Source organism: Dasypus novemcinctus, chromosome 13, assembly GCF_030445035.2.
Source record: "Dasypus novemcinctus isolate mDasNov1 chromosome 13, mDasNov1.1.hap2, whole genome shotgun sequence".
Lineage (NCBI taxonomy): Eukaryota > Metazoa > Chordata > Mammalia > Cingulata > Dasypodidae > Dasypus > Dasypus novemcinctus.
In genome coordinates this window covers 63,602,356-63,627,948 of record NC_080685.1, presented here as the reverse complement: position 1 = coordinate 63,627,948, position 25,593 = coordinate 63,602,356, and the positions used below count along the sequence as shown (strand labels likewise).

At 38.3% G+C, this 25,593-nt stretch overlaps 1 protein-coding gene across 1 annotated transcript in view; it reads left to right on the top strand.

The window, feature by feature from the left end:
* SHCBP1L (SHC binding and spindle associated 1 like) overlaps nucleotides 1–25,593 on the top strand; it is a 62,288-nt gene that overhangs the window by 15,652 nt on the left and 21,043 nt on the right. The window contains exons 3-6 of the mRNA XM_004469106.5: nucleotides 186–400; nucleotides 2,299–2,385; nucleotides 2,458–2,676; nucleotides 9,286–9,391. Of these exons, the coding sequence (XP_004469163.2) occupies nucleotides 186–400; nucleotides 2,299–2,385; nucleotides 2,458–2,676; nucleotides 9,286–9,391 (627 nt within the window). The remainder of the gene's footprint in view (nucleotides 1–185; nucleotides 401–2,298; nucleotides 2,386–2,457; nucleotides 2,677–9,285; nucleotides 9,392–25,593) is intronic.

Genomic DNA, 25,593 nt, shown 5'->3' with positions numbered 1-25,593 from the left:
TTTTAAGACAAATTCTGGAGATTATCACTATATTGTGGTGAAATATGATGAATAAACACAAACTAGTGTTGACTGTTAGAGAAGTCAAAACATTTTAAAGATGAAACTATAATAAGCTCGTACATGAGAAAGAAATAGTGGTTTATTTTCATTTGTAACTACATATCTTAAAATATTTATCTTAGGTAACTTGTAAACCACGCCAAAGCTCATCGTCTTGTTTCAAAGTTACTGTTTCTGTTGCTGAGCCCTTTTCTTCTAATATTGCAAATATCCCAAGGGATCTGGTCGATGAGATTTTGGAAGAACTGGAGTACAGCGTACCTCTTTTGGAAGTGTATCCGGTTGAAGGACAAGATGCTGATATACATGATATTGCTCTGGCCTTGGAAGTTGTAAGGTATTAGGGTTTTTACTATGAAAGTTAAAATTATTCAAATGTTAATTTAATATGTAAATTTGGCTCATGCTAGTACTTCATATTTATTGATTTAATTTTTTATTCACTGCTGAATTCAATCTGTCCATTTTAAAATTATATTTGTAACTTGTAAAAAAAATTTCTTACAGGAGTATTACACATATACAGTGAGAAGTTTAATGTTTGAGCATGCATTTTATAAAAATCAAATTCTATTCTTTATTAGATTTGCACATTTAAGTGCATTGTAAACACTAGATGTCATCATCCACATAATGATTGCTTCTTACAAATTGACACAATTTGAGAGAAGCTATCCATAAGTAAAATACAGAATTTTTTGCATGTTTTTGTTTTCCTAATGCTTTTTTCTTCCAAAATTTTATCATATCTTAAGTGTTGTTTCTATAATCAAGATCATAGGCAAAACCTATGAAATTTGGAGTCTGAATTTTACCATCCCACTTCCAAAAACATTATCTTCTTACCTGCATTAGCAACCTAAAATGGAATCCAGATCATCTGATTTTAAAGTTTTAGCTTTTGTTATTTCACTGATAAATCATTTAAAATATTTTTCTGAAGAAAACATGGTAGTGACTATTTTGATCACTATCTTTTTTTAATGAATTGTATGTTTAAATATGTATCAATAAAATTGATTTGGGGAAACGGACTTTGGCCCAGTGGTTAGGGCGTCCGTCTACCACATGGGAGGTCCGCGGTTCAAGCCCCGGGCCTCCTTGACCCATGTGGAGCTGGCCCATGCGCAGTGCTGATGCGCGCAAGGAGTGCTGTGCTACACAGGGGTGTCCCCCGCGTAGGGGAGCCCCACGCGCAAGGAGTGCACCCATAAGGAGAGCCGCCCAGCACGAAGGAGGGAGCAGCCTGCTGAGGAATGGCGCCGCCCACACTTCCCGTGCTGCTGACGACAACAGAAGCGGACAAAGAAACAAGACGCAGCAAAAAGACACAGAAAACAGACAACCGGGGGAGGGGAGGGGAATTAAATAAATAAAAATAAATCTTTAAAAAATAATAATAATAAAATAAAATAAAATTGATTTGTTTTTAAAAAATCACCTCACTGAGATACCTGTTTCTCCTTATGGTGCCAAATCAGATAAGCTTTTCTGTTGGAAATAGCCTTTCTTACAGTAACATTTTTACAGCAGTGAAATTATATAAAAGGTACTATTACATTTGACTCAACAATATACTATGAACAGATTACCATACTGATATATGGTTGTGTTTTTTTTTTAAAGATTTATTTTTATTTATTTAATTCCCCTCCCCTCCCCCGGTTGTCTGTTTTCTGTGTCTTTTTGCTGCGGCTTGTTTCTTTGTCCGCTTCTGTTGTCGTCAGCGGCACGGGAAGTGTGGGCGGCGCTATTCCTCAGCAGGCTGCACTTTCTTTCGCACGCTGGGCGGCTCTCCTTACGGGTGCACTCCTTGCGCGTGGGGCTCCCCTACGCGGGGGACACCCCTGTGTGGCAGGGCACTCCTTGCACGCATCAGCACTGTGCATGGGCCAACTCCACACGGGTCAAGGAGGCCCGGGGTTTGAACTGCGGGCCTCCCATGTGGTAGACGGACGCCCTAACCACTGGGCCAAAGTCCGTTTCCCTGATATATGGTTTTTGATATCTGGAGTCATTTGGGTTCATCATAAATTCTTTCACCAGTCTCCCATTAATATACACTTAGGTTTGAGGCAATTTTCAATATTATAAATAGTATTTTGATGAACTTTTTTTGTTCTTAATTTCCTGGGTTATTTTCTTTGTTTTTTGTTTTTTTTTGAGCATTTTTTATTGTGTTTTTTTGAAGATACATAGATCACATGATCACTATCTTAATTTGGTTTACCTTAGGTTTTTTTATGACTTTCTCTGGAGAGACTGGGATGATGAAGAAAGTTGTGAGAATTATACTGCTTTGATTGAAGAAAGAATTAATTTGTAAGTATAGTTTAGAAAATTACTTAGCACATAGTAGAAGATAAATGATGTAACTATATTGATACTTTTCAGGTGGTGTGACATTCAGGATGGAACAATACCTGGTCCTATTGCACAACGTTTTAAAAAAACTTTGGAGAAATATAAAAACAAGCGTGTTGAGCTCATTGAGTATCAGAGCAATATTAAAGAAGATCCATCTGCAGCAGAGGCTGTTGAATGCTGGAAAAAGTACTATGAGATAGTAATGCTTTGTGGATTACTGAAAATGTGGGAAGATTTACGCCTCCGGTAATAATTTGCTCTATTTTAAATGGAAACAGTAACAGGATCACTCTTTGTCGTATTACTTAACTTGATGTATATATTTATATTAATCTGATTAAGATAGACTATAATTTTAAATGTTTGATTTATAAGGTAAGTATAAGGCAACTATCAATTCAGAAAATTATTTTTATATTGGCTGAATTCACTGAAATCATTGTGGGTTTTTTGTTGTTGCTGTTTGTTTTTGAGGGAAAAAAATCTAAAAAATCCAGTCCTTATCTTTCGTCTTTACCTTTTTGGCCTTGACGAAAGTATAAGAAAGGAGGAAAGAGGCATAGGTTTCCACAGATAATATGCAGAGTAAGTAAGAGAGAATAAAATTGACTAACTTTGCTGAATCATAGTTTCAGCTTCGCTAACAAATGTATGTTTTTTTGTCTTTATTTTTTTAATGTTACACTCAAAAAATATGAGGTCCCCATATACCCCCCACCCCCCTCACCCCACTCCTCCCCCCATAACAACAGCCTCCTCCATCATCATGAGCCATTCACTGCACTTGGTGAATACTTCTCTGAGCACTGCTGCACCTCATGGTCAATGGTCCACACCATAGCCCACACTCTCCCACAGTCCACCCAGTGGGCCATGGGAGGACATACAGTGTCTGGTAACTGTCCCTGCAGCACCACCCAGGACAACTCCAACCCCTGAAAATGCCCCCACATCACATCTCTTCCTCCCACTCCCTACCCCCAGCAGCCACCATTGCCACTTTCTCTACACCAATGACACATTTTCTTCGATTACTCATTGCAATGGTTCATGAATAGAATATCAGTAAGTCCACTCTAATCCATACTCTATTCCTCCATCCTGTGGACCTTAGAATGGTTGTGTTCACTCCACATCTATATCACGTGTTTTCAGTAAGTTGTTTTAGATGTTGATTTAACCAGCATCATTCTCCCGAATACTTCAAAATGCATTAAATTATTTTTACATTACTCTCCAGAGAAAAGAAGTATATGTTTCTGCTTTTGTTTTATGTATGGAGAAACAGGAATTCTTGCTCATGGTTCCAAAATTCATAGATAACCCTGAATGGAGGCAAAGGACTTCTCACTCTTTCATAGTAAATTGTTTAACTCCTTCCCTTGTGCTCCACCCATATTCCTTGTCTTTGAAATTCTGAGCCTTTTTTTTTACACTTCTAACAATTAACTGTTAGCCCAAATCTTCTCTTTTTGTAGTTTCCTCCAAATTTGACCCATTTTTTTAATCACTAAGAATCCCATTCTAGTACCTATTTTTGATGCTTTGTTGTTATTGTAATTTCTGTGTAATAAAGCTTTGGTATCACTTTGGGAAACTCAAAAGATAAGAAATAAAAATAGATAAGAAATAAAATAGATAAGAATTTTAAAATCTACTTATCTAGAAATCTGTAGAAATATAGTTAACTTGTATGTTTTGAATGTGAATACAAATTACCATCACTGTATTTGCTCTTCTAATGGCACTGAGTTCTCGCATCTTAAATTATTGAGAGCTGGGTTCCAGGAATGGTAACATTTGTCTTCTACAAATAATAATTATAAAATATGTACAAAAAATATATTTAAAATAGGAAACTATTTGAAGTCACTAGACTAGAAAGTGACCCAAAATACGAAGCAATCAGACAAGAGTTTATCATTAAAAGATGACAAGTGGAATGGATAAGATATGGGAATTTATGACTTTTTTGTCTGCAGTGCTTTCCACATTCTCAGCTGTAATTGCAGAAAAAGTACAGCCTTAATGTTTTAGTATGACAAAGGTAGAGTCCAGGACTGTCTGAGAAGCTGGAAATTTGGAGGGTGGGGGATCTCATGAAATCAAGAGAGCCGCAACAGGGATGAGATCCAAAATTTGAACATAAATGCTGCCTAGTTCCTTGACTAACCACTAAACTATGCTGGCATGGCAGAGAGTCAGGCAACTGTGCTTAAAAAAGAACAACAAAATTGGGAGAACTCAACAGAGAGGTCATCTGTTGCATACTTCAAGGGAAAGTTTGCTGATTGAGGCCAGGCAAGTTAATTGCCTGATAGAATACAAAATAAACAGTCCTCAAAAGAATATGACAGAGGGGAAGTGGATGTGGCTCAACTGATAGAGCATCTGCCTACCATATAGGAGGTCCAGGGTTCAAACCCAGGGCCTCCTCGCCTGTGTGGTGAGCTGGCCCATGTGCAGTGCTGCCGTACACGAGGAGTGCCATGCCACACAGGGGTGTCCCCCACGCAGGGGAGCCCCACTTGGAAGAAGTGTGCACTGCGAGGAGAGCTGTCCTGCGCAAAAAAAGCACAGCCTGCCCAGGAGTGGCACTGCACACACAGAAAGCTGACACAGCAAGATGACACAACGAAAAGAGACACAGATTCCCAATGCCTCTGGACACAGAAGAATACACAGCAAATGGACACAAGAGAGCAGACAGCAGGGGAGGGGGGAAAGGGGAAGAGAAATAAAATAAATCTTTAAAAAAGAAAAAAAAAGACTATGACAGAATCCAGAGTTGTTAGAATGTATTATCCAAAATAAACAATTTTTAAATAAAAAATTAGTAAACATGCAAAGAAACAGGAAAATTAGATCCATTCTCAGGAAAAAAGACAGTTAATCAAAATTAACTCTTGAGTGGGCCCAAATGTTGGATTTATCAGAGAAAGACAATTCTATGTTCAAAGAATTAAAGGAAAACATAATTGCAGAATTAAGGAAAAACACACAGATAGGGAATCTCAACAGAGAAATGGAAACTGTAAAAAGAAATAAGGATTATTGGATGAGATATAAAGTGCATATGTCATCAATCCTATTCTTATAAGAAAAAAGCTGAACAAACTAAAAATAACTTTTCTTGGATCCATCAGAGAACTGAGGTTGCAGGGCAAACTGCCACCATGAAATCTGGAGACACAAATTAAGACAGTGACAACCAAGATCTGCTAACCTGCAGCAGAGACCACTGGAACCATAAAGTGGTAGGAACATTTAAATGATATTTTTGTTAAATTGTTGGAGGCTGAGTGTAGATAGCATGAAAGTGAGAAACCCCTAGGGCCCATAGTTTTAGGGAAGCCCTGCACTTTTGTAGTTTTTTTTTTTTTTACCTCCAGGAACCTCAATAGGCTCTCAGAAGAACCAAGAAAGACCCCATTGATGCTCTGACAAAGGGCGGGCCAAAGTAACCATTGTAAAATATGCCCAGAGCATTCTCCATAACAAGGGACTACTTTCCAGTCCCCTGTAGCCTTACTGTCTCAACTAAGAGGGGGGAAAAGTGAAGAAACACTTCAGAAGGTCACAGCCCAGGGACAGCCCACTAAGAGACTAAGATTTAATCATATGATTATAGAACACTTCCCTTCCCCACACTTTACCACCACACCAACAGGGATCCAGTATTATAACAGTGGATTACAGCTGAAAGAGCTGCAAAACACAGATTCTGTCTACAGAGGAGTCATAGCAGCCTTTGTTGGTCGTGAGTGTGGTGAACAGGCTCTGGCCTTTGATGGGGACTTTTCTTTGGCAGCTGAAGAGACTAGGAGAAACAAGAGCTGCAGGATGATGCTAAAAGTAATGGATGGAGCCCTAAAATGAAAGGTGTTGATTGTGGACTTTGAAGAAAGTCACATGAAAACCATCATCTTATATTGAGTGTAAGGATGGTCTTGATGACATTTCTGTAAATGGTGTGGTATCACCCTCAGTTTCTGAGGTGAAAGGATCCTCCAGCACAAAGAAGATTAGCAGCCATGCCGTCAGCTGCCCTAGACCTGGACCAGACGCAGGATCTTTCTCATGCCTGTGCTTGCAGTGTACAAGACAGAACTGTGAGCTGCTTTGCCTAAGATTATCCCCCAGTGATGCCAGACAAGAGCAGCATGGCTCTGCCTCTGCTGCCAATTGCTAATAACTTCATAAGTCAAAAAAAAAAAAAAAGAATTTATGAGCCCCTTTGTGCTTCATTTTCAGAAGTAGCTAAGAAATTTAAAAAATGAGATTATCCCAGAAACCCATTGGCACTTAGTGAGTAAGGGTATAACTAGGTGATTTAGGCGTAATCTCCTGAACAGGCAGGATTACAAGGATTGTAAATTGAGATAACATGCATATTCTCTGTTGGTGGGAGGCTGAAAAGAACAGATGCTCAGCCTAAAAAAAACATTTTTCAGAGTAGATTACCTATGAAGTTGTCAGTGTGTCTTGGATTTAAATTATGAAGCACAAATGAAATTTGTTTAACTTGAAAAAAAGTATGTAATTATAATTCCACTCAAAAAATCTGTTTATAAAATCTAAGAAAAGGAATTCTTTAAAGACAGAAAGCAAAATCTGGTGGCCTAGGGGTGGGTATGGAGGATGGAATGAAGATTCGTGAAGGAATTTAGGATGATGGAAATGGTCTTATTATGATAGAGTTAAATAGTTATAAACATTTGTGAAACCTTATGGAAGATTTCATTTAAAATGAGTATCTTTTATGTAAACTATACCTGACAAATTGAATTGATTTTATTAAGTAACCTTATGTAGACCTTTGATTTTAAAACTAGAATTGCTTAATAAACTTAATAAATGTTTCGTAAACATTTAGGAAGCTTTAGTTTTGAGCTAATAATCTAGTCTGTGGTGAAAAAGTATATGGGTATCTCTATTTCTCAAAATCAAAACCACTTGCTTCTTATTCCTTGTCTCTCCTTCCTATCCAGTCTCTTTTGAGGCCTTCTCCCCACCCTACTTCATTGGACAAGTCTCAACATTTCTGAACAGGCCTTGAGCATGACTCTAATTGTGTCTGGTTTGAGTCTTTTCCCATTGGGCTCTTGAGTCCCAAGAAATTCAAGTAATAAGTATAGGTTCCTCTTTACATATCCTAAATGTTTCTGACATTTGTAGGACATGTGCAGGCTGATGTGCTATAATATTGAGAATTTCTAGGGGGCAATATTACCCACGTTCAAACCACTTTTCTGCTCTGTTTCAGACAAAATGCCCAACTGTATTAATTTATTATGTTTTACTACAATTTCCAACTTTCTGTTAATAAGTTGTATTAGTATCCAATATTAGTACATAATAGATGTTTGCTGGGTTAATGAATAAATTAATAAGGAAATAAATAAATCCTCCTTTATGAAAATGAAAAAAATTTTCCTTAAAGAGGTATAAAAATGCTGAGAGGGTTTGATTTTGAAATGTTGGCTGGAATGTTTTGCTTTGCAGGACATGGCTAATATGTTGGAATTCAGATTTGATAACCTGCATGGTAATTAACAAGCTCTGGCCAGTTTTATTAAAGAAAATTTTTACATGATTTCCTTTTCGCCAGTCAGTTCTGGCATGCTTCTAATGAAATCAGAATCACCTGGATCAATGATAGCCAGTGTACATACTCTGTAGTATTTTCTGCATGCTGTGCCCAATTTAATATTATTGCCACAACAGTGATGAACAGTTTTGGCAAACATGGCATAGTACTCTATTTCAGATTTCCTCAAAGCTGGGCAGTTGCGAGGATCACTAGTTTTGCTTTGCCTTGCCTAATCATCTTCAGGGTCTTGCTTGTAACCCAGCACCTACTTTCCACTTTTCATAACAAGTTGTAGCCTAGAGCTGATAAACCAGTGACTTTTTCATCTTCTTTGCAGCCACCATCTTCCTGCCTTAGGTGCAGGATGGCCCCAACCAAGAGCAGCCTCCAAGCTGCATGGTAAATTTTTTAAAAGTTTCATGAAATCTTAAACCTTACAAAAATATTTGATAATTGAGACAAAAGCCCAAAATACATTGGTCCTAAAGCTGCTTTCTCTTAGCATAAAGCAATAATCAAACTGCTACAGAAAGCCCCAAAGTTTATATCTAAGAAAATTACTGTTAAATCTGCCTCTATTAAAGAAGGAATGTTTTGTTTGGCTGACAGTAGTGATAAAGGCAAACATTATACTCGAAAATGTTCTCGACTTTCTTTTGGAGGATTAAGAGATGAAACAGGAAATGTAAAGAGAAGCAGAAAGAAGAGAAAGAATCAAATTAATTAGAAATGCTGAACAGCAAATATTTTTAAATGTCTAAGAGAAACACTAAAGTAGTTCTTCTCAGAGGCCAACAGCCACCTATATCAATGAAGACCATATCTTCCAAAACAAAATAATTGGTTAATTAAACAAAGTTTCTAAAGTGAAACCTGTCTCCAAATCTTCTAATGCCTCAATAACACCACTGCTTTGTGTGAGTCTCCAATTCAGTGGACTATGAAAGCAACTTAGGTAGTTTTTCTACTATAATGGAAGACTGAAGCGGCTAGGCAAAATGTCAAATGATGGTAGTGGGACACACGCAGATTTTCATGTCAACCATTAAAATGAAAATATTTTAGAGTTCAAGAGTTAAATACTTAGCAATCTAAAAGATCTTAATCATTCCATTACTCTCAAGGAGCTCTTTGTTCTCAAAGAAATTTTAAGTAATGAAGCTTATTTCTCAATGATGCTTAATACCAAAGTATTTATTTTTGAAATAAGTATAGATTAAGTCTTTTCATGTTAATTTAATTATAAATGTTTTCAACTATAGAGTTCATGGACCTTTCTTTCCAAGAATTCTGAGGCGTAGGAAAGGAAAAAGAGACTTTGGAAAGACTATAACACATATTGTAGCAAAAGTGATGACTACTGAAATGGTAAGGAATACACTTATTTTTCATTTAAGTTTTTACTGCATATAATCAGAAAAGAAGCTCCTTGAAGGTAGGGTTATTGTCTGACTCATTAATACCATTTCCCCCCATTATACTCAGCTCAATGATTGCCAGAGAATAGGAACTAATAAATGAACAGATAGATAAATAAATGTCAACAAATATTTTATCTCAATGCCAGGCACCATGCTAGTTTCTATCGGGAGGATAGAATACAAATATGAGAAAAATTGCAATAGGGTTGTTATAGTGTTGAACAATATCCAGTCTTGCTTCCTCACACATTCAGCAAGTTTAAACTTATGATGGAGATATGGACAAGTAAATAGTAACAGTTACAACCCAGAATGATAAATGTTATGATAGAATTATTATATGGTACACATAAGATGCATACCTATGCCAGAATTAGGAATTCTGACAATGCTGACTGAAATTAATAACTTAGCTGAAATCCGAAGTATGAGTATGAATTTTGCCAGCCCAAGAGTGAAAAACGTTCTAATCCAAGGAGTAAATATTACCATCTCACTTGACCTCTCAGTAGTATTTTTATAGCTGTCTTGAAACAGTCTCTTTCCTTGTCTTCTGTTAGTATACTCTATTTCCTTTCTTTTTAATTGCTTTTTTCTCCTTCTGACCCCTAAATCATTCATATTTGTCTTTTATTCTGTACTATATTGTCCCTAAGTGATTAATTTTCTCCTTTGACTTTGATTATATATACTGATAATCCAAAATGTCTATCCATATTGTATGTCCAACTTCCTGTTTATCACAAGTACTTCAAAACTCTAATTACCTTCATGACCCTATTCACAAACCTGCTTATATTCTAATGTTAACTGTTTTAGTAAACGGTATACCTCACCACCCAGTTGCTAATTATAATTTTGAGGAAGTCATCCTAATCATATCTCTCAGCCTCTTTATCTACCCACTTTTCTCCTTCAGTGATACTAGAGCTTGGAGTAAGCCATGTTGTTTCCTCTGCCTGTTGAATTACTGATCATCATTCTGGTCTCTTTAAATATCATTTCCATAGAAAAAGCCCTTCTCAACCTTCCAGAATACATTAGACTGTTAAATACTCTCATAACCCTGTATTTTCCCCTCTTGACCCTTAACAAGACTTTTCTTTTTTGTGGCTGTCTATTGAATGTCAGTCTCTTTCACTAGAATATGAGCTTCTTGAGGGCTAGGAGTATGTTTGTTCACTGCTTATCCAATCACCTAGCATGATATTTGGCACATGGTAAGTGCCCAAAAGTTTTTGTTGAATGAATAAATGAATGCATGTGTACATATATGCAAAAGCCATTTATTTTAAAAATATGGTATATTAAAGAAGTACTCATGAGGATAGTAGTGAGAGATAAAGTTGGCTTGCAAGACTGGTCATGTCTCTATGCTATCTATTTATTTTATTTTCAATAAAATTTTTCCTTTTAATTGCTTATTGGGTCAGATTTTTCAATATTGTTAATTATTTTACCAACATCTTTCAAAACATTTTAAAAAACATATCTAAAAAGTAATGCATAGATTTTGCTTTTATCTCCTGCCTTATTTTATCATTTTGATAATTATCTTTTTTGTTTTTAAGTTTGTTCCTGTATTTATTTTCTTTGACTTTTATTTAGTGCTTTGCAATCTTGTCTTCATTTGTTTAATTAATTATCTCTGAAGTTTGGTGGCCAGAATAATGAGAGGAAGACTTAAGAGAACACAGCATCATCAACTCTACTTTGGTTAGGCCTTTGATTTGATTTGATTTTTCTTTTTTAAGTTTTTAAATTTTTTATTTATGTTCCCCATCTCCCCCGCTTTGTCTGTTCTCTGTGTTCATCTGCTGTGTGTTCTTTCTGTGTTTGCTTGTATTCTAATTAGATGGCTCCAGGAACCATCCTGGGACCTTCCAGAGTGGGAGAGAGGCAATTATTCTCTTGTGCCACCTCTGCTCCCTATTCTGCTTCTTCTTATTTTCTCTCCTCTGTGTCTCTTGTTGCATCATCTTGCTGCGCCAGCTCTCCATGTTAGCTGGCACTCCTGCATGGGGCAACTTTCTTGTGCGGGACGGCATTCCCATGCAGGGTGGTACTCCTGTGTGGGGCAACATTCCCTGCATGGGCCAGCAGTCTGTGAGGGCCAGCTCGCTGCATGGGCCAGCTTGCCCTCACCAGGAGAATCTGGGCATCAAACCCTGGACCTCCTATATGGTAGACAGGAGCCCAATTGGTTGAGCCACATCCATTTCTCAGGCCTTTGATTTTATTTTTATTTTTATTTTATTTTATTTTTTAAAGATTTATTTTATTTTTATTTCTCTCCCCTTTCCTCACCCTCCAGTTGTCTGCTCTCTGTGTCCATTCACTGTGTGTTCTTCTGTGTCCGCTTGTATTCTTGTCAGCGGCACAGGTAATCTGTGTCTCTTTTTGTTGCATCATCTTGCTGTGTTAGCTCTCTGTGTACGTGGTGCCACTCCTGGGCAAGCTGCACTTTTTTTGCACGGGGTGGCTTTTCATACAGGGTGCACTCTGTGCATGGGGCTCCCCTACACAGGGGATACCCCTGTGTGGCACGGCACTCCTTGTGCACATTAGCACTGCACATGGGCCATCTCACCACAAGGGTCAGGAGGCCCTGGGTTTAAACCCTGGACCTTCCACGTGGTAGACAGACACTCTATCCGTTGAGCCAAATCTGCTTCCCATAGCCTTTGATTTTAGATTTACCTTTATTGAGGTTGACAAAATATTTTAATTAGGTTCTAGTCGTAGCTATGTATATAACCTTTAACAACTTTCTCAACTTTAACTATTCTTTAATCAGTATTCTTGCTCTATATCTCTCCTTAAACTGTTTTATCCATGCTCATCATCTTTATGTTGGTGATCTTCATAAGTAGAATAAAAAAAACATGAATTTGGTAGTTAGATAGCCCAAGGTTCAAATAACGTATCTGAGACCACTTAATAACTATGTAATCTTGGGCAAGCCACCTAACTTTTCTGAATCATAGTTTTCTTATTTTCAGAGTGCTTTAAAAAGATAGAAATAAAAGTAGTAAAAAATAATATACTGTACTGGTTAAGAGCAGATCACGTATATTCAAATCCTTTCCTTGCCATTTACTAGTCATGTGATTTTTAACCATTTAACCCATCTGTATTAATCAGCCAAAGGGGTGCTGATGCAAAATACCAGAAATTGGTTGGTTTTTATAAACGGTATTTATTTAGGGTAGGAGCTTACAGATACCTAGCCATACGGCATAAGTTACTTCCCTTGTCAAGTCTATTTCACGCCTTAGAGCAAGATGCCTGCCATTGTCTGCCAACATTCGAGCGTTCAGGCTTCCTGGGTTCCTCTGGGCTCAGTTCCTCTGTTTTTTCCACAAGGTCAGCTGTAGACTATGAGGCTCTGTAGGCTTTGCTGCTCTCCACAAGATCAGCTGTAGACTATCAGGCAAACAGCTCTGTCTCTTTCCCTGGGACTCCAGCTTAAGACTTCAGCATCAAACTCCCAACATCAAAACTCCAACATTAAGAGCCCCCAACTCTGACCTTTGCCATGCCTTTTATCCGTGAATACCCACCAAGGGACAGGGACTCAATGCCCTAATGACATGACCCAATCAAAGCCCTAAATCAGAACTCAGTCACACCCAGGTACAAACCAGATTACAAACATAATCCAATATCTATTTTTGGAATTTATAACCATTATCAAACTGCTACACCTTCTGTGCCTTATTTACCCATCTGTAAAATGAGGATAATATTCTGTACCTTATTTACAGAGTTGTTGTAAATATTGTAATGTGTTGTAAATTCTTACTGCTACTACAACCACTGTTACTTTTTAGGGTTTTTTGAGGCTTAAAAGAAGTATGTATAAAATTTCTGACACACAGTAATTGCTCAGTAAATTTGTTGTCTTCCTTTTCCATTTTTGCTTGTCATCTTTAAAGACATTTCCATGTGTTCTTTTTAGCTTGATGTCTCTCTAGCATTCAACAATCTAAATTTGAATTTATTGTCTTTATACACAGCCCATTCCCAGTCCTCCTGTATTCTGTAGTTCAGCTGATATCATAAATATCCTTCCAGTCAACCAGATTAAATATCCGTTCTTACCTCCTCTCTTATTCTCCAAGCTTTCAAATTGTGGTGACCATTTTTAGATTTAGATCCACTCTGGCTTCTGATTGAATCCTGAATAAGGTAACAAGTACTTGTTCCAGTACATGATCTAAAGTTACATAGTAGTTAACTCCTACCATATCTAGGAGAAACAGAGATATCCCATTTTTCATCATGGAGAAGTCTGGAGAAACAGTATGCTGTGGTGGTGGAGAGCACAAATTTTGAAATCTGAAAAACCCTAGGTATGATTCATGGTATTGTATCATAATATATGTATGAGATCAAATTAATTATGTGGTTTCTCTTTTCTTATTTCCTCAACTGTAAAATGGAATAATGAAGTCTACCTAATAGGGTTGTTAGGCTTAAGTGAAATAATTTATAGAAACCTCTTAACAAAGGACCTGGCACACAGTAAGCTGCAATAAACATCAGCTGCCATTATTATTACTATTTTGTTATTTATTTCCTAATAATGAAGTCATCATTATTGCCAGAGTTTCTCTGTAATGCTACAAGATGTAATAACTGTATCTGAAAATATACCAGTAAAATAGAATTTAATCAGTTTCTTTCTGCCTGTATTACTAATTGTGTCCCCACTTGCCTTCATAGAGACATTTGCTTTTGGTTATTCCTCCTACCTTTTTTGTTCCCTTATTTTATTGAGGTGAAATTCATAGAGCATAAAACAAACCATTTTAAAGTGAACAAGTCGGGAGCAGATGTGGCTCAAGCGGTTGAGTGCCTCTTCCCACATGGGAGGTCCTGGGTTCGGTTCCTGTGCCTCCTAAAAAAAAAAATAAATGAAAAAACCAACTCAGGGCTGCTGATATGATTCTGTGGTTGACCACTGGCTTCCCACATATAAGGCCCCAGGTTTAATCCCAGCCACCACTACCTCAAAAATAAAAATAAAAAGAACAAGTCAGTAACATTTAGTACATTCAAAATGTTGTGCAACCACCACCTCTATTTAATTCCAAAACATTTTCATCACTTCAAAGGAAAACTCTCTATGTATTAAACGGTTACCCTCCATTTCCCCCCTTTTTCTAGCCATAGGAAAACACCAATCTGCTTTCTGTTTCTTTATGTATTCTGTTCTGGATATTTCTTATAAATGAAATCATACATTCACTTAGCTTAATGTTATTTGAGGTTCATCCATATTATAGCATGTATAAGAACTGCATTCCTTTTTATGGCTGAATAATATTCCACTGTATGTATGCACCATAAATTTTCATCCATTCATCTATTGACAGATATTTCGATTGTTTCCACTTCAGCTATTATCAATAGTGCTACTATGAACATTCATGTACAACTATTTGCTTGAGTACTGGTTTTCAGTACTTTTGGGTATACAACTAGTAGTAGAGCTGTTTAACCTTTTGAAGAACCACCAAACAGTTTTCCACAGGAAATATTCCCCTCAGCACTGAAACTGAGTTCCAGTTTCTCCACATCCTTGCCAATGCTTTTTATTATCTGTCATTTTGATGCAATCATCCTAGTAGGTAGTGAAGTGGTATTTCATTGTTTTTTAAAAACCTTTTTATATTGAAATCATTTCAAGCTTAAAGGATAGTTGCAAATATGGTAACTCCAACATACCCTGCATCCAGATTCCCATATCCACCAACTTTTAAGTTTGCTACATTTACTGCATCATTTTATCTGTCTTTCCATTTCTCTATTTTTTTTTAACATTTGAGAGTAGGTTCTATGCATTATGCTCCTTATTTTAAAAATCTTATTCTTTTTTTTCAATTTTATTTTATTTATTTATTTTTTTTTTTAAAAAGATTTATTTGTTTATTTAATTTCCCCCCCTCCCCTGGTTGTCTGTCCTTGGTGTCTATTTGCTGCGTCTTGTTTCTTTGTCCACTTCTGTTGTCGTCAGCGGCACGGGAAGTGTGGGCGGCGCCATTCCTGGGCAGGCTGCACTTTCTTTCGCGCTGGGCGGCTCTCCTCACGGGCGCACTCCTTGTGCATGGGGCTCCCCCATGCGGGGGACACCCTTGCGTGGCACGGCATTCCTTGCACACATCAGCACTGCGCTTGGCCAGCTCCACACAGGTCGAGGAGGCCCGGGGTTTGAACCGCGGACCTCCCATATGGTAGACGGACGCCCTAACCACTGGGCCAAAGTCCATTTCCCTTTTTTTCAATTTTAAAGATTTATTTATTTATTTCTCCCCCCAACCCCCAACCCGGTTGTCTGTTCTCTATTTGCTGTGTCTTCTTCTTTGTCCACTTCTGTAAGTCAGCAGCACGGGAATCTGTTTCTTTTTGTTACATCATCTTGTTGTGTCAGCTCTCCGTGTGGGCGGTGCCATTCTTAGGCAGGCTGCACTTTCCTTGGCGCTGGGTGGCTTTCCTTGTGGGGTGCACTCCTTGCATGTGGGGCTCTCCTATGCGGGGGACTCCCCTGCTTGGCAGGGCACTCCTTGCACGCATCAGCACTGCACGTGGCCAGCTCCACACGGGTCAAGGAGGCCCAGGGTTTGAACACCCTAACCACTGGGCCAAGTCTGCTTCCCACATTTTGCTCCTTGAACACTTAGTATTTCCTTGTACTTTTCCTAAGAATAAGAATATTCACTTATGTAAACTCCTTAAGTATCAAGTTCCAGAAATTTAACATTGAAAGCTTACAGTTTATATTCCTTTTTTTTTGTATGTCCTGATAATGTCCTTTTGGGCAATTATTTCTCCTCCATTATTAGATCCAGTCCAGGATTGTGTATTGCCTTTAGTTGTTCTTTTCTCTTTAATCTCTCTCTCTTGCACGCACTTTCTCTTTTTTAATTGTGGAAACATATATACAACATGAATTTTCCTACGTCAACCACTCCCAAGCATAAAATTCAGTGGTATTAATCATACTCTTACCATCAACCATTACCAGAACATAACTGTAACTCCAAACAGAAACCCTGCACCCATCATTCATTAACTCTTCTCCTTCCTCCCTAATCCTGGGAACCTGTACTCTAGTTTCGGTCTTTATGAATTTGCATGTTCTGGTATTTTCATATAAGTGGAATTATATAATATGTGTTCCTCTGTGCCTGACTTATTTCATAAAAGATCATGTCTTCAAGGTTCATCCATGTAATAGCATGTATCAGAATTTCATTCCCTTTTTTTCTAACTTTATTGTGTACATTTAATAATTGAAAAAATATATAAACAATTAAAAACTAGAAAGAAAATGTAGTTGAGCAAAAACATAGATTTCTCAATTAAATGTACTGTATACCTATACATTTTTTCTTGAATCATACAATATGTTACAAAATATATTTGATTCATAGTAATCCCATCATACAGCATTTGTCCTTTTGTATTTGACTTGCTTCGCTCAACATAATGTCCTCCAGGTTTATCCATGTTGTCATATGCTTTATGACTTCATTTCTTCTTACAGTCCCATAATATTTCATTGTGTGAGTACACCATAGTTTGTTTATCCATTCATCAGTTGATGAACACCTGGGTTGTCCCCATCTTCTGGCAATCATGAATAATGCTGCTCTGAACATCGGTGTACAGATGTCTGTTTGAGACATTATTGTCTGTTCTTCTGGGTATATACCCAGCAGTGGTATTGCAGGATCAGGTGGCAACTCTATATTCAACTTCTTTAGGAACTGCCAAACAGTCTTCCACAGTGACTGTACCATTCTGTATTCCAACCAAGAGTGAATAAATATTCCTATCTCCCCACATCCTCTCCAACACTTGTAATTCTCTGTCTTTAGTAGTGGCCATTCTGATAGGTGTGAAATGGTATCTCATTGTAGCTTTAATTTGCATTTCCCTAATCATTAGTAATGCTGAGCATTTCTTCATGGTTTTTTTTTTTTTTTTTGCCATTTAAAATTTCTTCTTTAGACAAATGTCTATTCAAGTCTTTTGCCCATTTTTTAATTGAGTCATTTGTCTTTTTATTGTTGAGCTGCAACATATCTTTCTATACTCTGGATATTAAACCCTTATTGGATGTGTGATTTCCAAATATTTTCCCCCTTTGGGTTGGCTGCCTTTTCACCCTTTTAATAAAGTCTTGTGAGTTGCAAAAGTAATTTTGAGGAGGTCCCATGCTTTGGATATAAGGTCCAAGAAACCACTACCTACTACAAGGTCTTGAGGATGTTTCCCTACATTTTCTTCTAGTAGTTTTATGGTACCTGACTTTTATATTTAGGTCTTTGAAACATTTTGAGTTGATTCTTGTATAGGGATTAAGATAGGGGCCCTCTTTCATTCTTTTGGTCATAGATATCCAGTTCTCTCAGCACCATTTGTTGAAGAGACTGTTTCGTCCTGTTAACATTAACTTGGTAGGTTTGTCAAAAACCAGTTGACCATATAGATGAAGGTTTATTTCTGTGTTCTTGATTCTTTTCCACTGATTGATGGGTCTACCTTTATGCCAGCACCATGCTGTTGAGACCACTGTAGCTTTGTATGTTTCAAGGATAGGCAGTGAAATTCCTCCCATGTTGCTCTTCATTTTAGAATGCTTCTGGTTTTTCAGGTCACTTCCCTTCCAAATGAATTTTGTAATTGCCTTTTCTAATTCTGTAAAGTAAGCTTTTGGGGTTTTGATTGGTATTGCATTGAATCTATGAATCAATTTGGGTAAGACTGACATCTTCATGGTATTTATTCTTCCAAACCATGAACATGGAATGTCTTTCCATTTGTTTTGGTCTTTTTAAATTTCTTTTAGCATTGTTTTGTAGTTTTCTGCATATACGTCCTGTACTTTCTAGGTTAAATTAATTCCTAGGTATTTGAGTCTTTTTGTTGCTGTTGAAAATGGGATTTCCCCCCTGATTTCATCCTCAGATTGTTCAGTAGGTGTGTACAAAAACATTACTGGTTTTTGCATCTAGAATTTGTATCCTGCCACTTTGCTGAACAAATTTATTAGCTAAAGTAGCTTTGTTGTGGATAATTCAGGATTTTCTAAGTATAGGACCACGTCATCCACAAATAGTGAGAGTTTTACTTCTTCTTTTCCTATTTGGATGCCTTTTAATTTTTTTTCTTTTCTAATTGCCTTATCTAGAACTTCTAGCACAATATTGAATAACAATGGTGACAGTGGGCTTCCTGTTCTTGTTCCCAATCTTAGAGGGAAAGGTTTCAACCTTTCCCCATTGAGTATGATGTTGGCTGTGAGTATTTCATATATGCCTTTTTATTTATTTTATTTTTAAAATTCATTTCTCTCCCCTCTCCCTGCCCCCCCCCCAGGTTGTCTGCTTTCTGTGTCCATTCATTGTGTGTTTTTCTGTGTCCACTTGTATTCCTGTCAGCGGCACCCAGAATCTGTGGCTCTTTTTGTTGCATCATCTTGCTGCATCAACTCTCCTGTGTGTGGCCCCCCTCCTGGGAAGGCTGCACTTTTTTCACCCTAGGTGGCTCTCCTTACAGAGTGCACTCCTTGAGCATGGGGCTCCCCTACATGGGGGACACCCCTGTATGGCACAGCACTCCTTGCATGCATCAGCACCGCATGTGGGCCAGCTTCACCACACGGGTTGAGGCCCTGGGTTTGAACCTTGGACCTCCCATGTGGTAGGTGGATGCTCTATCCATTGAGCCAAATCCGCTTTCCTATGCCTTTTGTTATATTGAGCAATTTTCCTTCTATTCTTATCTTTTGAAGTGTTTTTATCAAAAAGGATACTGGATTTTGTTGAATGCCTTTTATGCATTGATTGAGATTATCATGTGTTTTTTTCCTTCAATTTGTTAACGTGGTGTATTACATTGATTGAATTTCTTATGTTGAAATGAACTTGCATACCAGGAATAAATCCCACTTGGTCATGATGTGTAAGTCTTTTGATATGCTGTTGGATTCGATTTGCAAGTATTTTGTTGAGGATTTTTGCATTTATGTTCATTAGAGAGACTGGTCTGTAATTTCTTTTCTTATAATATCTTTATCTGGCTTTTGTATTAGGATGATGTTGGCTTCTTAAAATGTGTTGTTAATTTTCCCCCCTCTTCAATTTTTTGGAAGAGTTTAAACAGGATTAGTGTCTTTTCACAATGCTTGGTAGAATTTACCTGTGAAGCCAGCCGGTCCTGGAATTTTCTTGGCTGGGAGATTTTTGATGACAGATTCAGTCTGCTTAAATGTGATTGGTTTTAGGGAAGCGGATTTGGCTCAACTGATAGAGCATCTGCCTACCACATGGGAGGTCCATGGTTCAAACCCAGAGCCTCTTGACCTGTGTGGTGAGCTGAACCACATGCAGTGCTCATGCATACAACTCGGGTGTCCCCTGTGTAGGGGAGCCCCACGTGCAAGGAGTGCACCCCATAAGGAGTGCCGCCCAGTGCAAAAAAAGCACAGCCCACCCAGGAGTGGCGCTGCACACACAGAGAGCTGACGCAGCAAGATGATGCAACAAAAAGAGGCACAGATTCCCGGTGCTGCTGACAAGAATCCAAGTGGACACACAACACACACAGCAAATGGACACAGAGAGCTGACAACGGGGATGGGGCGGGGGGAATGGGAGAGAAATAAATGAAAAATTTTTTAAATCCTTTTTAAAAAATGTGATTGGCTTGTTAAGTTCCTGTATTTCTTGTAGCGTCAGGGTAGGTTGGTTGTGCATTTCTAGGAATTTGTCCATTTCATCTACGTTATCTATTTTGTTGGCATAGTTTCTCATAATATCCTCTTATTATTTTTATTTCTGTGGTATCAATTGTAACTTCCCCCTTTCTTTTCTGATTGTATTTATTTGCATCTTCTTTTTTTCTTTGTTAGTCTAGCTAGGGGTTTTTCCTTTTTATTGATCTTCTTGAAGAACCAGCTTTTGGTTTTGTTGATTTTCTTTATTTTTTTTTTCTCAATTTCATTTATTTCTGCTCTAATCTTTATTATTGCTTTCCTTCTGCTTGCTTTGGTATTGGTTTGCTGTTCTCTTTCTAGTTCCTCTAGTTGTTCAGTTAAGTCTTTGAATTTATGTCTGTCTTCTTTTTTAATTTATGTATTTAGGGCTATAAATTTCCTTCTCAAGACTGCCTTTGCTATATCCCATAAGTTTTGATATGTTGTGTTCTCATTTTCATTTGTCTCAATATAGTACTGATTTCACTTGCAATTTTTTCTTTGACCCACTGATTATTTAGGAGTGTTGTTCATCCTCCACACGTTTGCGAATTTACTTTTTTCCTGTCTGTTATTGATTTCCAGTTTCATTCCATTATGATCTGAAAGGTGCTTTGTATAATTTCAGTCTTTTAATTTTTATTAAGAGCTGCATTGTGCCCTAACATGTGGTCAATCCTGGAGAAAGATCCATGGCACTTGAGAAGAATGTATAACCTGCTGAGTTTGGATGCAGTGTTCTGTATATGTCTGTTAGGTCTAACTCGTTTATTATAGTGTTCAAGTTCTCTGTTAACTTTTTGAACTTTTGTCTAGTTGTTCTATTTAATGATGTGAGTGGGGTGTTGAATTCTCCAAAGATTATTGTAGAGATGTCTTTTTCTCCCTTCAGTTTTCCCAGAGTTTGTCTCATGTATTTAGGGGCACCCTGATTAGGTGCATAGATATTTATGACTGTTAATCTCCCTGGTGGATTGTCCCTTTCTTGGCCTTCTGTACCTCTTATAACTTTTTTGAATTTAAAGTAAATTTTGTCTGATATTAGTATAGCTACCCCTGCTTTTTTTCTGGTTACTATTCATGTGGAATAACTTTTTCCAACCTTTCACTTTCAGCCGATTTGTATCTGTGGGTCTAAAGTGAGTTTCTTGTAAGCAGCATATGGATGACTCAAGTTTTTTAATCCATTCTGTCATCCTGTATCTTTTGATTGGGTAGTTTAATCCATCACAATCAATGATGTTACTGTAAATGTACTATTTTCTTCCTCCATTTTATTCTTTGGTTTTCATATGTCTTATCTTATTTTTGTCTGTCTTTTTCCTCTTTTGGTTATCCTTTCTGCTATTTTTTCTTCTATACTCTCTTCCAAGCCTGTCTCTCCTCTCTTTTTCTGTCAGATTCTAAGGCTTCCTTTAATATTTCCTGCAAAAGTGAATTCTCTTTTTATAAAGATTTATTATATTTATTGCCCCCCACTTTCCCCCCTGTTATCTGCTCTCTGTGTCCATTCTCTGTGTGTTCTTCTTTGTCTGTTTGTGTTCTCATTAGGTGGCTCCGGGAACTGATCCTGGGACCTTCCGGAGTGGGAGACAGGCAGTACTCTCTTGCACCACTTCAGCTCCCTGTTCTGGTACGTCTTCTTATTTTCTCTCCTCTTTGTCTCTTGTTGAGTCACCTTGCTGCGCCCGCTCTCTGCGTAGGCCAGCACTCCTGCATGGGGTGGCTTTTCCATGCTGGCTTTCCTATGCAAGGTGGCACTCCCGCGTGGGGTGGCATTCCCGCGTGAGCCAGCACTCTGTGTAGGCCAGCTTGCCACGTGGGCCAGCTTGCCCTCACCAGGAGGCCCTGGGCATCAAACTCTGGACGTTCAGTATGATAGATGGGAGTCTAATTGGTTGAGTCACATCCGTTTCCCAAAGTTGCGTTCTTTTTTGCGAACTCTTAGTTTCTGTTTGTTTGTGAATATTTTATACTCACCTTCATATTCGAAGGACAATTTGCTGGATGAAAATTCTCAGCTGGCAATTTTTCATTATGCTAATTGTATCATACCACTGTCTTCTCGTCTTTCATGGTCTCTGAAGGGAACTTCTAGTCTTACTGGAAGTCCCTTGTACATAATGGTTTGCTTCTCTCTTGCTGCTCTGAGAATTTTCTCTTTATCTTTGACATTTGACATTCTGAATAGTATGTGTCTTCGAGTAGGTCTATTTGGATTTATTCTTATTGAGGTATGGTGTTCTTCTCGGACATGTATGTTCATTTCTTTAATGAAAGTTGGGAAATTTTCAGCTAAGATTTCCTCAAACACTCTTTCTGCCCCCTTTCCCTTCTCTTCTCCTTCTGGAACTCTCATGACACATATGTTGTTGCCTTTTGTGTTGTCACTCAACTCTCTGGACCCCTGCTTAACTTTTCCATTCTTTTCTCTCTGTGTTCCTTTTCCCCTTCAATTTTAGCTGTTCTGTCCTCAGTATCACTTATTCTTTCTTTCTTTTTTTTTTAAAAGATTTATTTTTTATTTATTTCTCTCCCCTTCCCCGTTAACCCCTCCCCCAGTTGTCTGCTCTCTGTGTCCACCTGTATTCTTGTCAGTGGCACCCGGAATCCGTGTCTCTTTTTGTTGTGTCATCTTGCTGCGTCAGCTCTCCATGTATGTGGTGCCATTCCTGGGCAGGCTGCCCTTTTTTCGCACTGGGCAGCTCTCCTTTACGGGGTACACTCCTTGCACGTGGGGCTCCCCTACGTGGGGGGCACCCTTTCGTGGCGTGGCATTCCTTCTGTGCATCAGCACTACACATGGGCCAGCTCATCACATGGGTCAGGAGGCCCGGGGTTTGAACCTTGGACTTCCCATGTGGTAGGTGGACACCGTATCTGTCGGGTCAAATTTGCTTCCCTATTCTTTCTTTTATCATTTCAAGTCTGTTGTTTTGTACCATAAATGTGTTTTTTATCTCACCTATTGTGTTTTTCATTCCCATGAGCTCTGTTATTTTTTCTTCAGGATTTTGATTTTTCTTTGCACTCACTCAATGTCTTTTTGATGTCATTTATCCTTTGACCACTCTTTCAACTCATCAATTTGATTTGGGAAATTTGTGCACATCTTGCTGATTAGTTCTCTCAAATTCTGCATCTCTTCTGGGGCTTTGATATATTCCTTTTCTTGGGCCATGTCTTCTGTTTTCTTAGTATGGCTTATAACTTTTTGCTGATGTCTAAGCATCTGATCAGGATGTAGCTTACTCGGATGTTCAATTTCTTTCTATTTTGTAGGGATTTAGTGTCAGGGATTTAGTGGCTCTGTGTGTTACCACTGCTCTTTGATTCTTGGCCTGACCTGGATTGTTAGAATTGTCCTGCTTGTTGCTCAGAACTGGGCACTAGACCCAGTAATTGGTTGTAGAATCACTTCCTGGGACCTTAGGGACCGAGGCTATAGATGCCAGAAAAAGCCTCTCATTATTAATTTTCTTGTTTGCACTTCCTTCATCTGCGAGCAGCTCTCCATTTGGCAGCTCTCCATTCAATGCCTGGTCGGAGTGTATTTATTGCAACCCATATGAGATCATTGTGATAGAGCTTCCTGTCTGAAGGCTAGGAGCCTTCTAATTCAAGCTTTCTCTGAGACACTTCTCCAGCCTTCTCTGGCAACCCCTTCCCTTTTCCCAGGTCAGAAATATTTCCACTCTCCTCTGAGTCCTGAACAATCAGTCCCTGTTATTAGAAGAGGAGCCTGGGAGGGTTGTATATCTTTAGCGCCTGCCACTCCAAGGCAAAGAATGGTGTAGCCCCACCCAGCCAGGAAGAGCTCCTGGGACACAACAGAACAAATTTGTCAGTCAAAATTGAGTCAACCTTAGGCTGTGTCCCTCTCTCTTCCCTTACCTGGGTGGTCCTCAATGATTTGTCCCAGCTAGGAGAGAGGGAAGTTGCGAGGGTTGGATTTCTCCAATCCTTCCCTGGCTCCCAGGGCAAATCAGTGTGTGGTCCTACCTGACCTGGAAGGGCTCATGGGATACAGCAGACCAAATCTGTGGGTCAGAAGCTGACTCAGCCTTAGGCAGTGTCCCTTTCTCTCCCTTTACCTGGGGTAGTAGATCCCTGGAGCCCCTTTGTCTATTGTCACAGGCTCAGAGCCCCGAGAATTTTAGTGTCTTTAGTGTGGGGGATGGTGCTGGCAGCCACTGGTTTCAACTCACATTTCTGTCATCGTGATTTCCCTGCTTTGTCCCCCTCTCCTCTGGGCGGTTTCCCAGCCTCTGCCTATAGTCCTAAACCCCAGAAGATCTTTTTCCCGGTGGTTTCAGCCTGTCCTCTAGCTGTTTACTGGAGGAGAAGAGAGTCCTGTGTTGTTCTAGTTTGCCATCTTTCCAGAAATTCTCATTCCCTTTTAAGGCTCAATAATATTCCATTGTGTATTCAGCCCATATTTTGTTTATCCATTCATCTGCTGATGGGCCTTTGGGTTTTTCCCACCTTTTAGCCATTGTGTACAGTGCTGTAATGAACATTGGTATACAGACATCTGTCCCACCTGCTTGCATTTATTTTGGGCACATACCTAGAAGTGAGATTGTCTGGTCATATGGTGGTTCTATGGTTAACATTTTGAGGAACCACCAAATTGTTTTCCACAGCAGCTGAATTATTTTACATTCCCACAAACAATGTATTGATGTTCATAGTTGGATTTGATTTGCCAGTATTTTGTTAAGGACTTTTGCCTCTATGTTCAAGACAGATGTTCTATAGTTTTCCTTCTCGTAATATTTTTTTTCTGGTTTTTGTATTAGGGTAATGCTGACCTCATACAATGAGTTAGGAAGTGTTCTATTTTATTTTCTGGAAGACATTATAGAGAATTGGTTATCATTTCTTATTTACATGTTTGGTAGAATTCACCAGTGAAACCATTGGGACCTGGTGCTTTCTGTTTTGGAAAGCTATTTTTAATCAATTTGTTTAAAAGATAAAAGCCTATTCAAATTATTTATTTTTCCTTGTGAGAGTTTTGGTACATTGTGTCTTTCTAGGTTTGGCCCATTTCATCTCAGTCACCAAATTTTGGAGTATAGAGTTGTTTATAATATTCTTCTATTATCCTTTTAATGCACATAGTATCAGTTTTGATGACCTTTCTTTTTTTTTCCTTTTTAGTTATTTGTGTCTTCTCTCTTTTTCTCTTGGTTCGAGGTTTATCAATTTTATTTTTCTTTTCAAAGGGCCATGTTTGGTTTTATTGTGTTTCTCTGCCATTTTTCTGTTTCCTATTTCATTTATTTCTACTCCAATTTTTATTATTTATGTTCCTCTATAAATTTGGATTTAATTCGCTCTTCTTTTTTGAGATTCCTAGGTGGAAGTGTAGATTA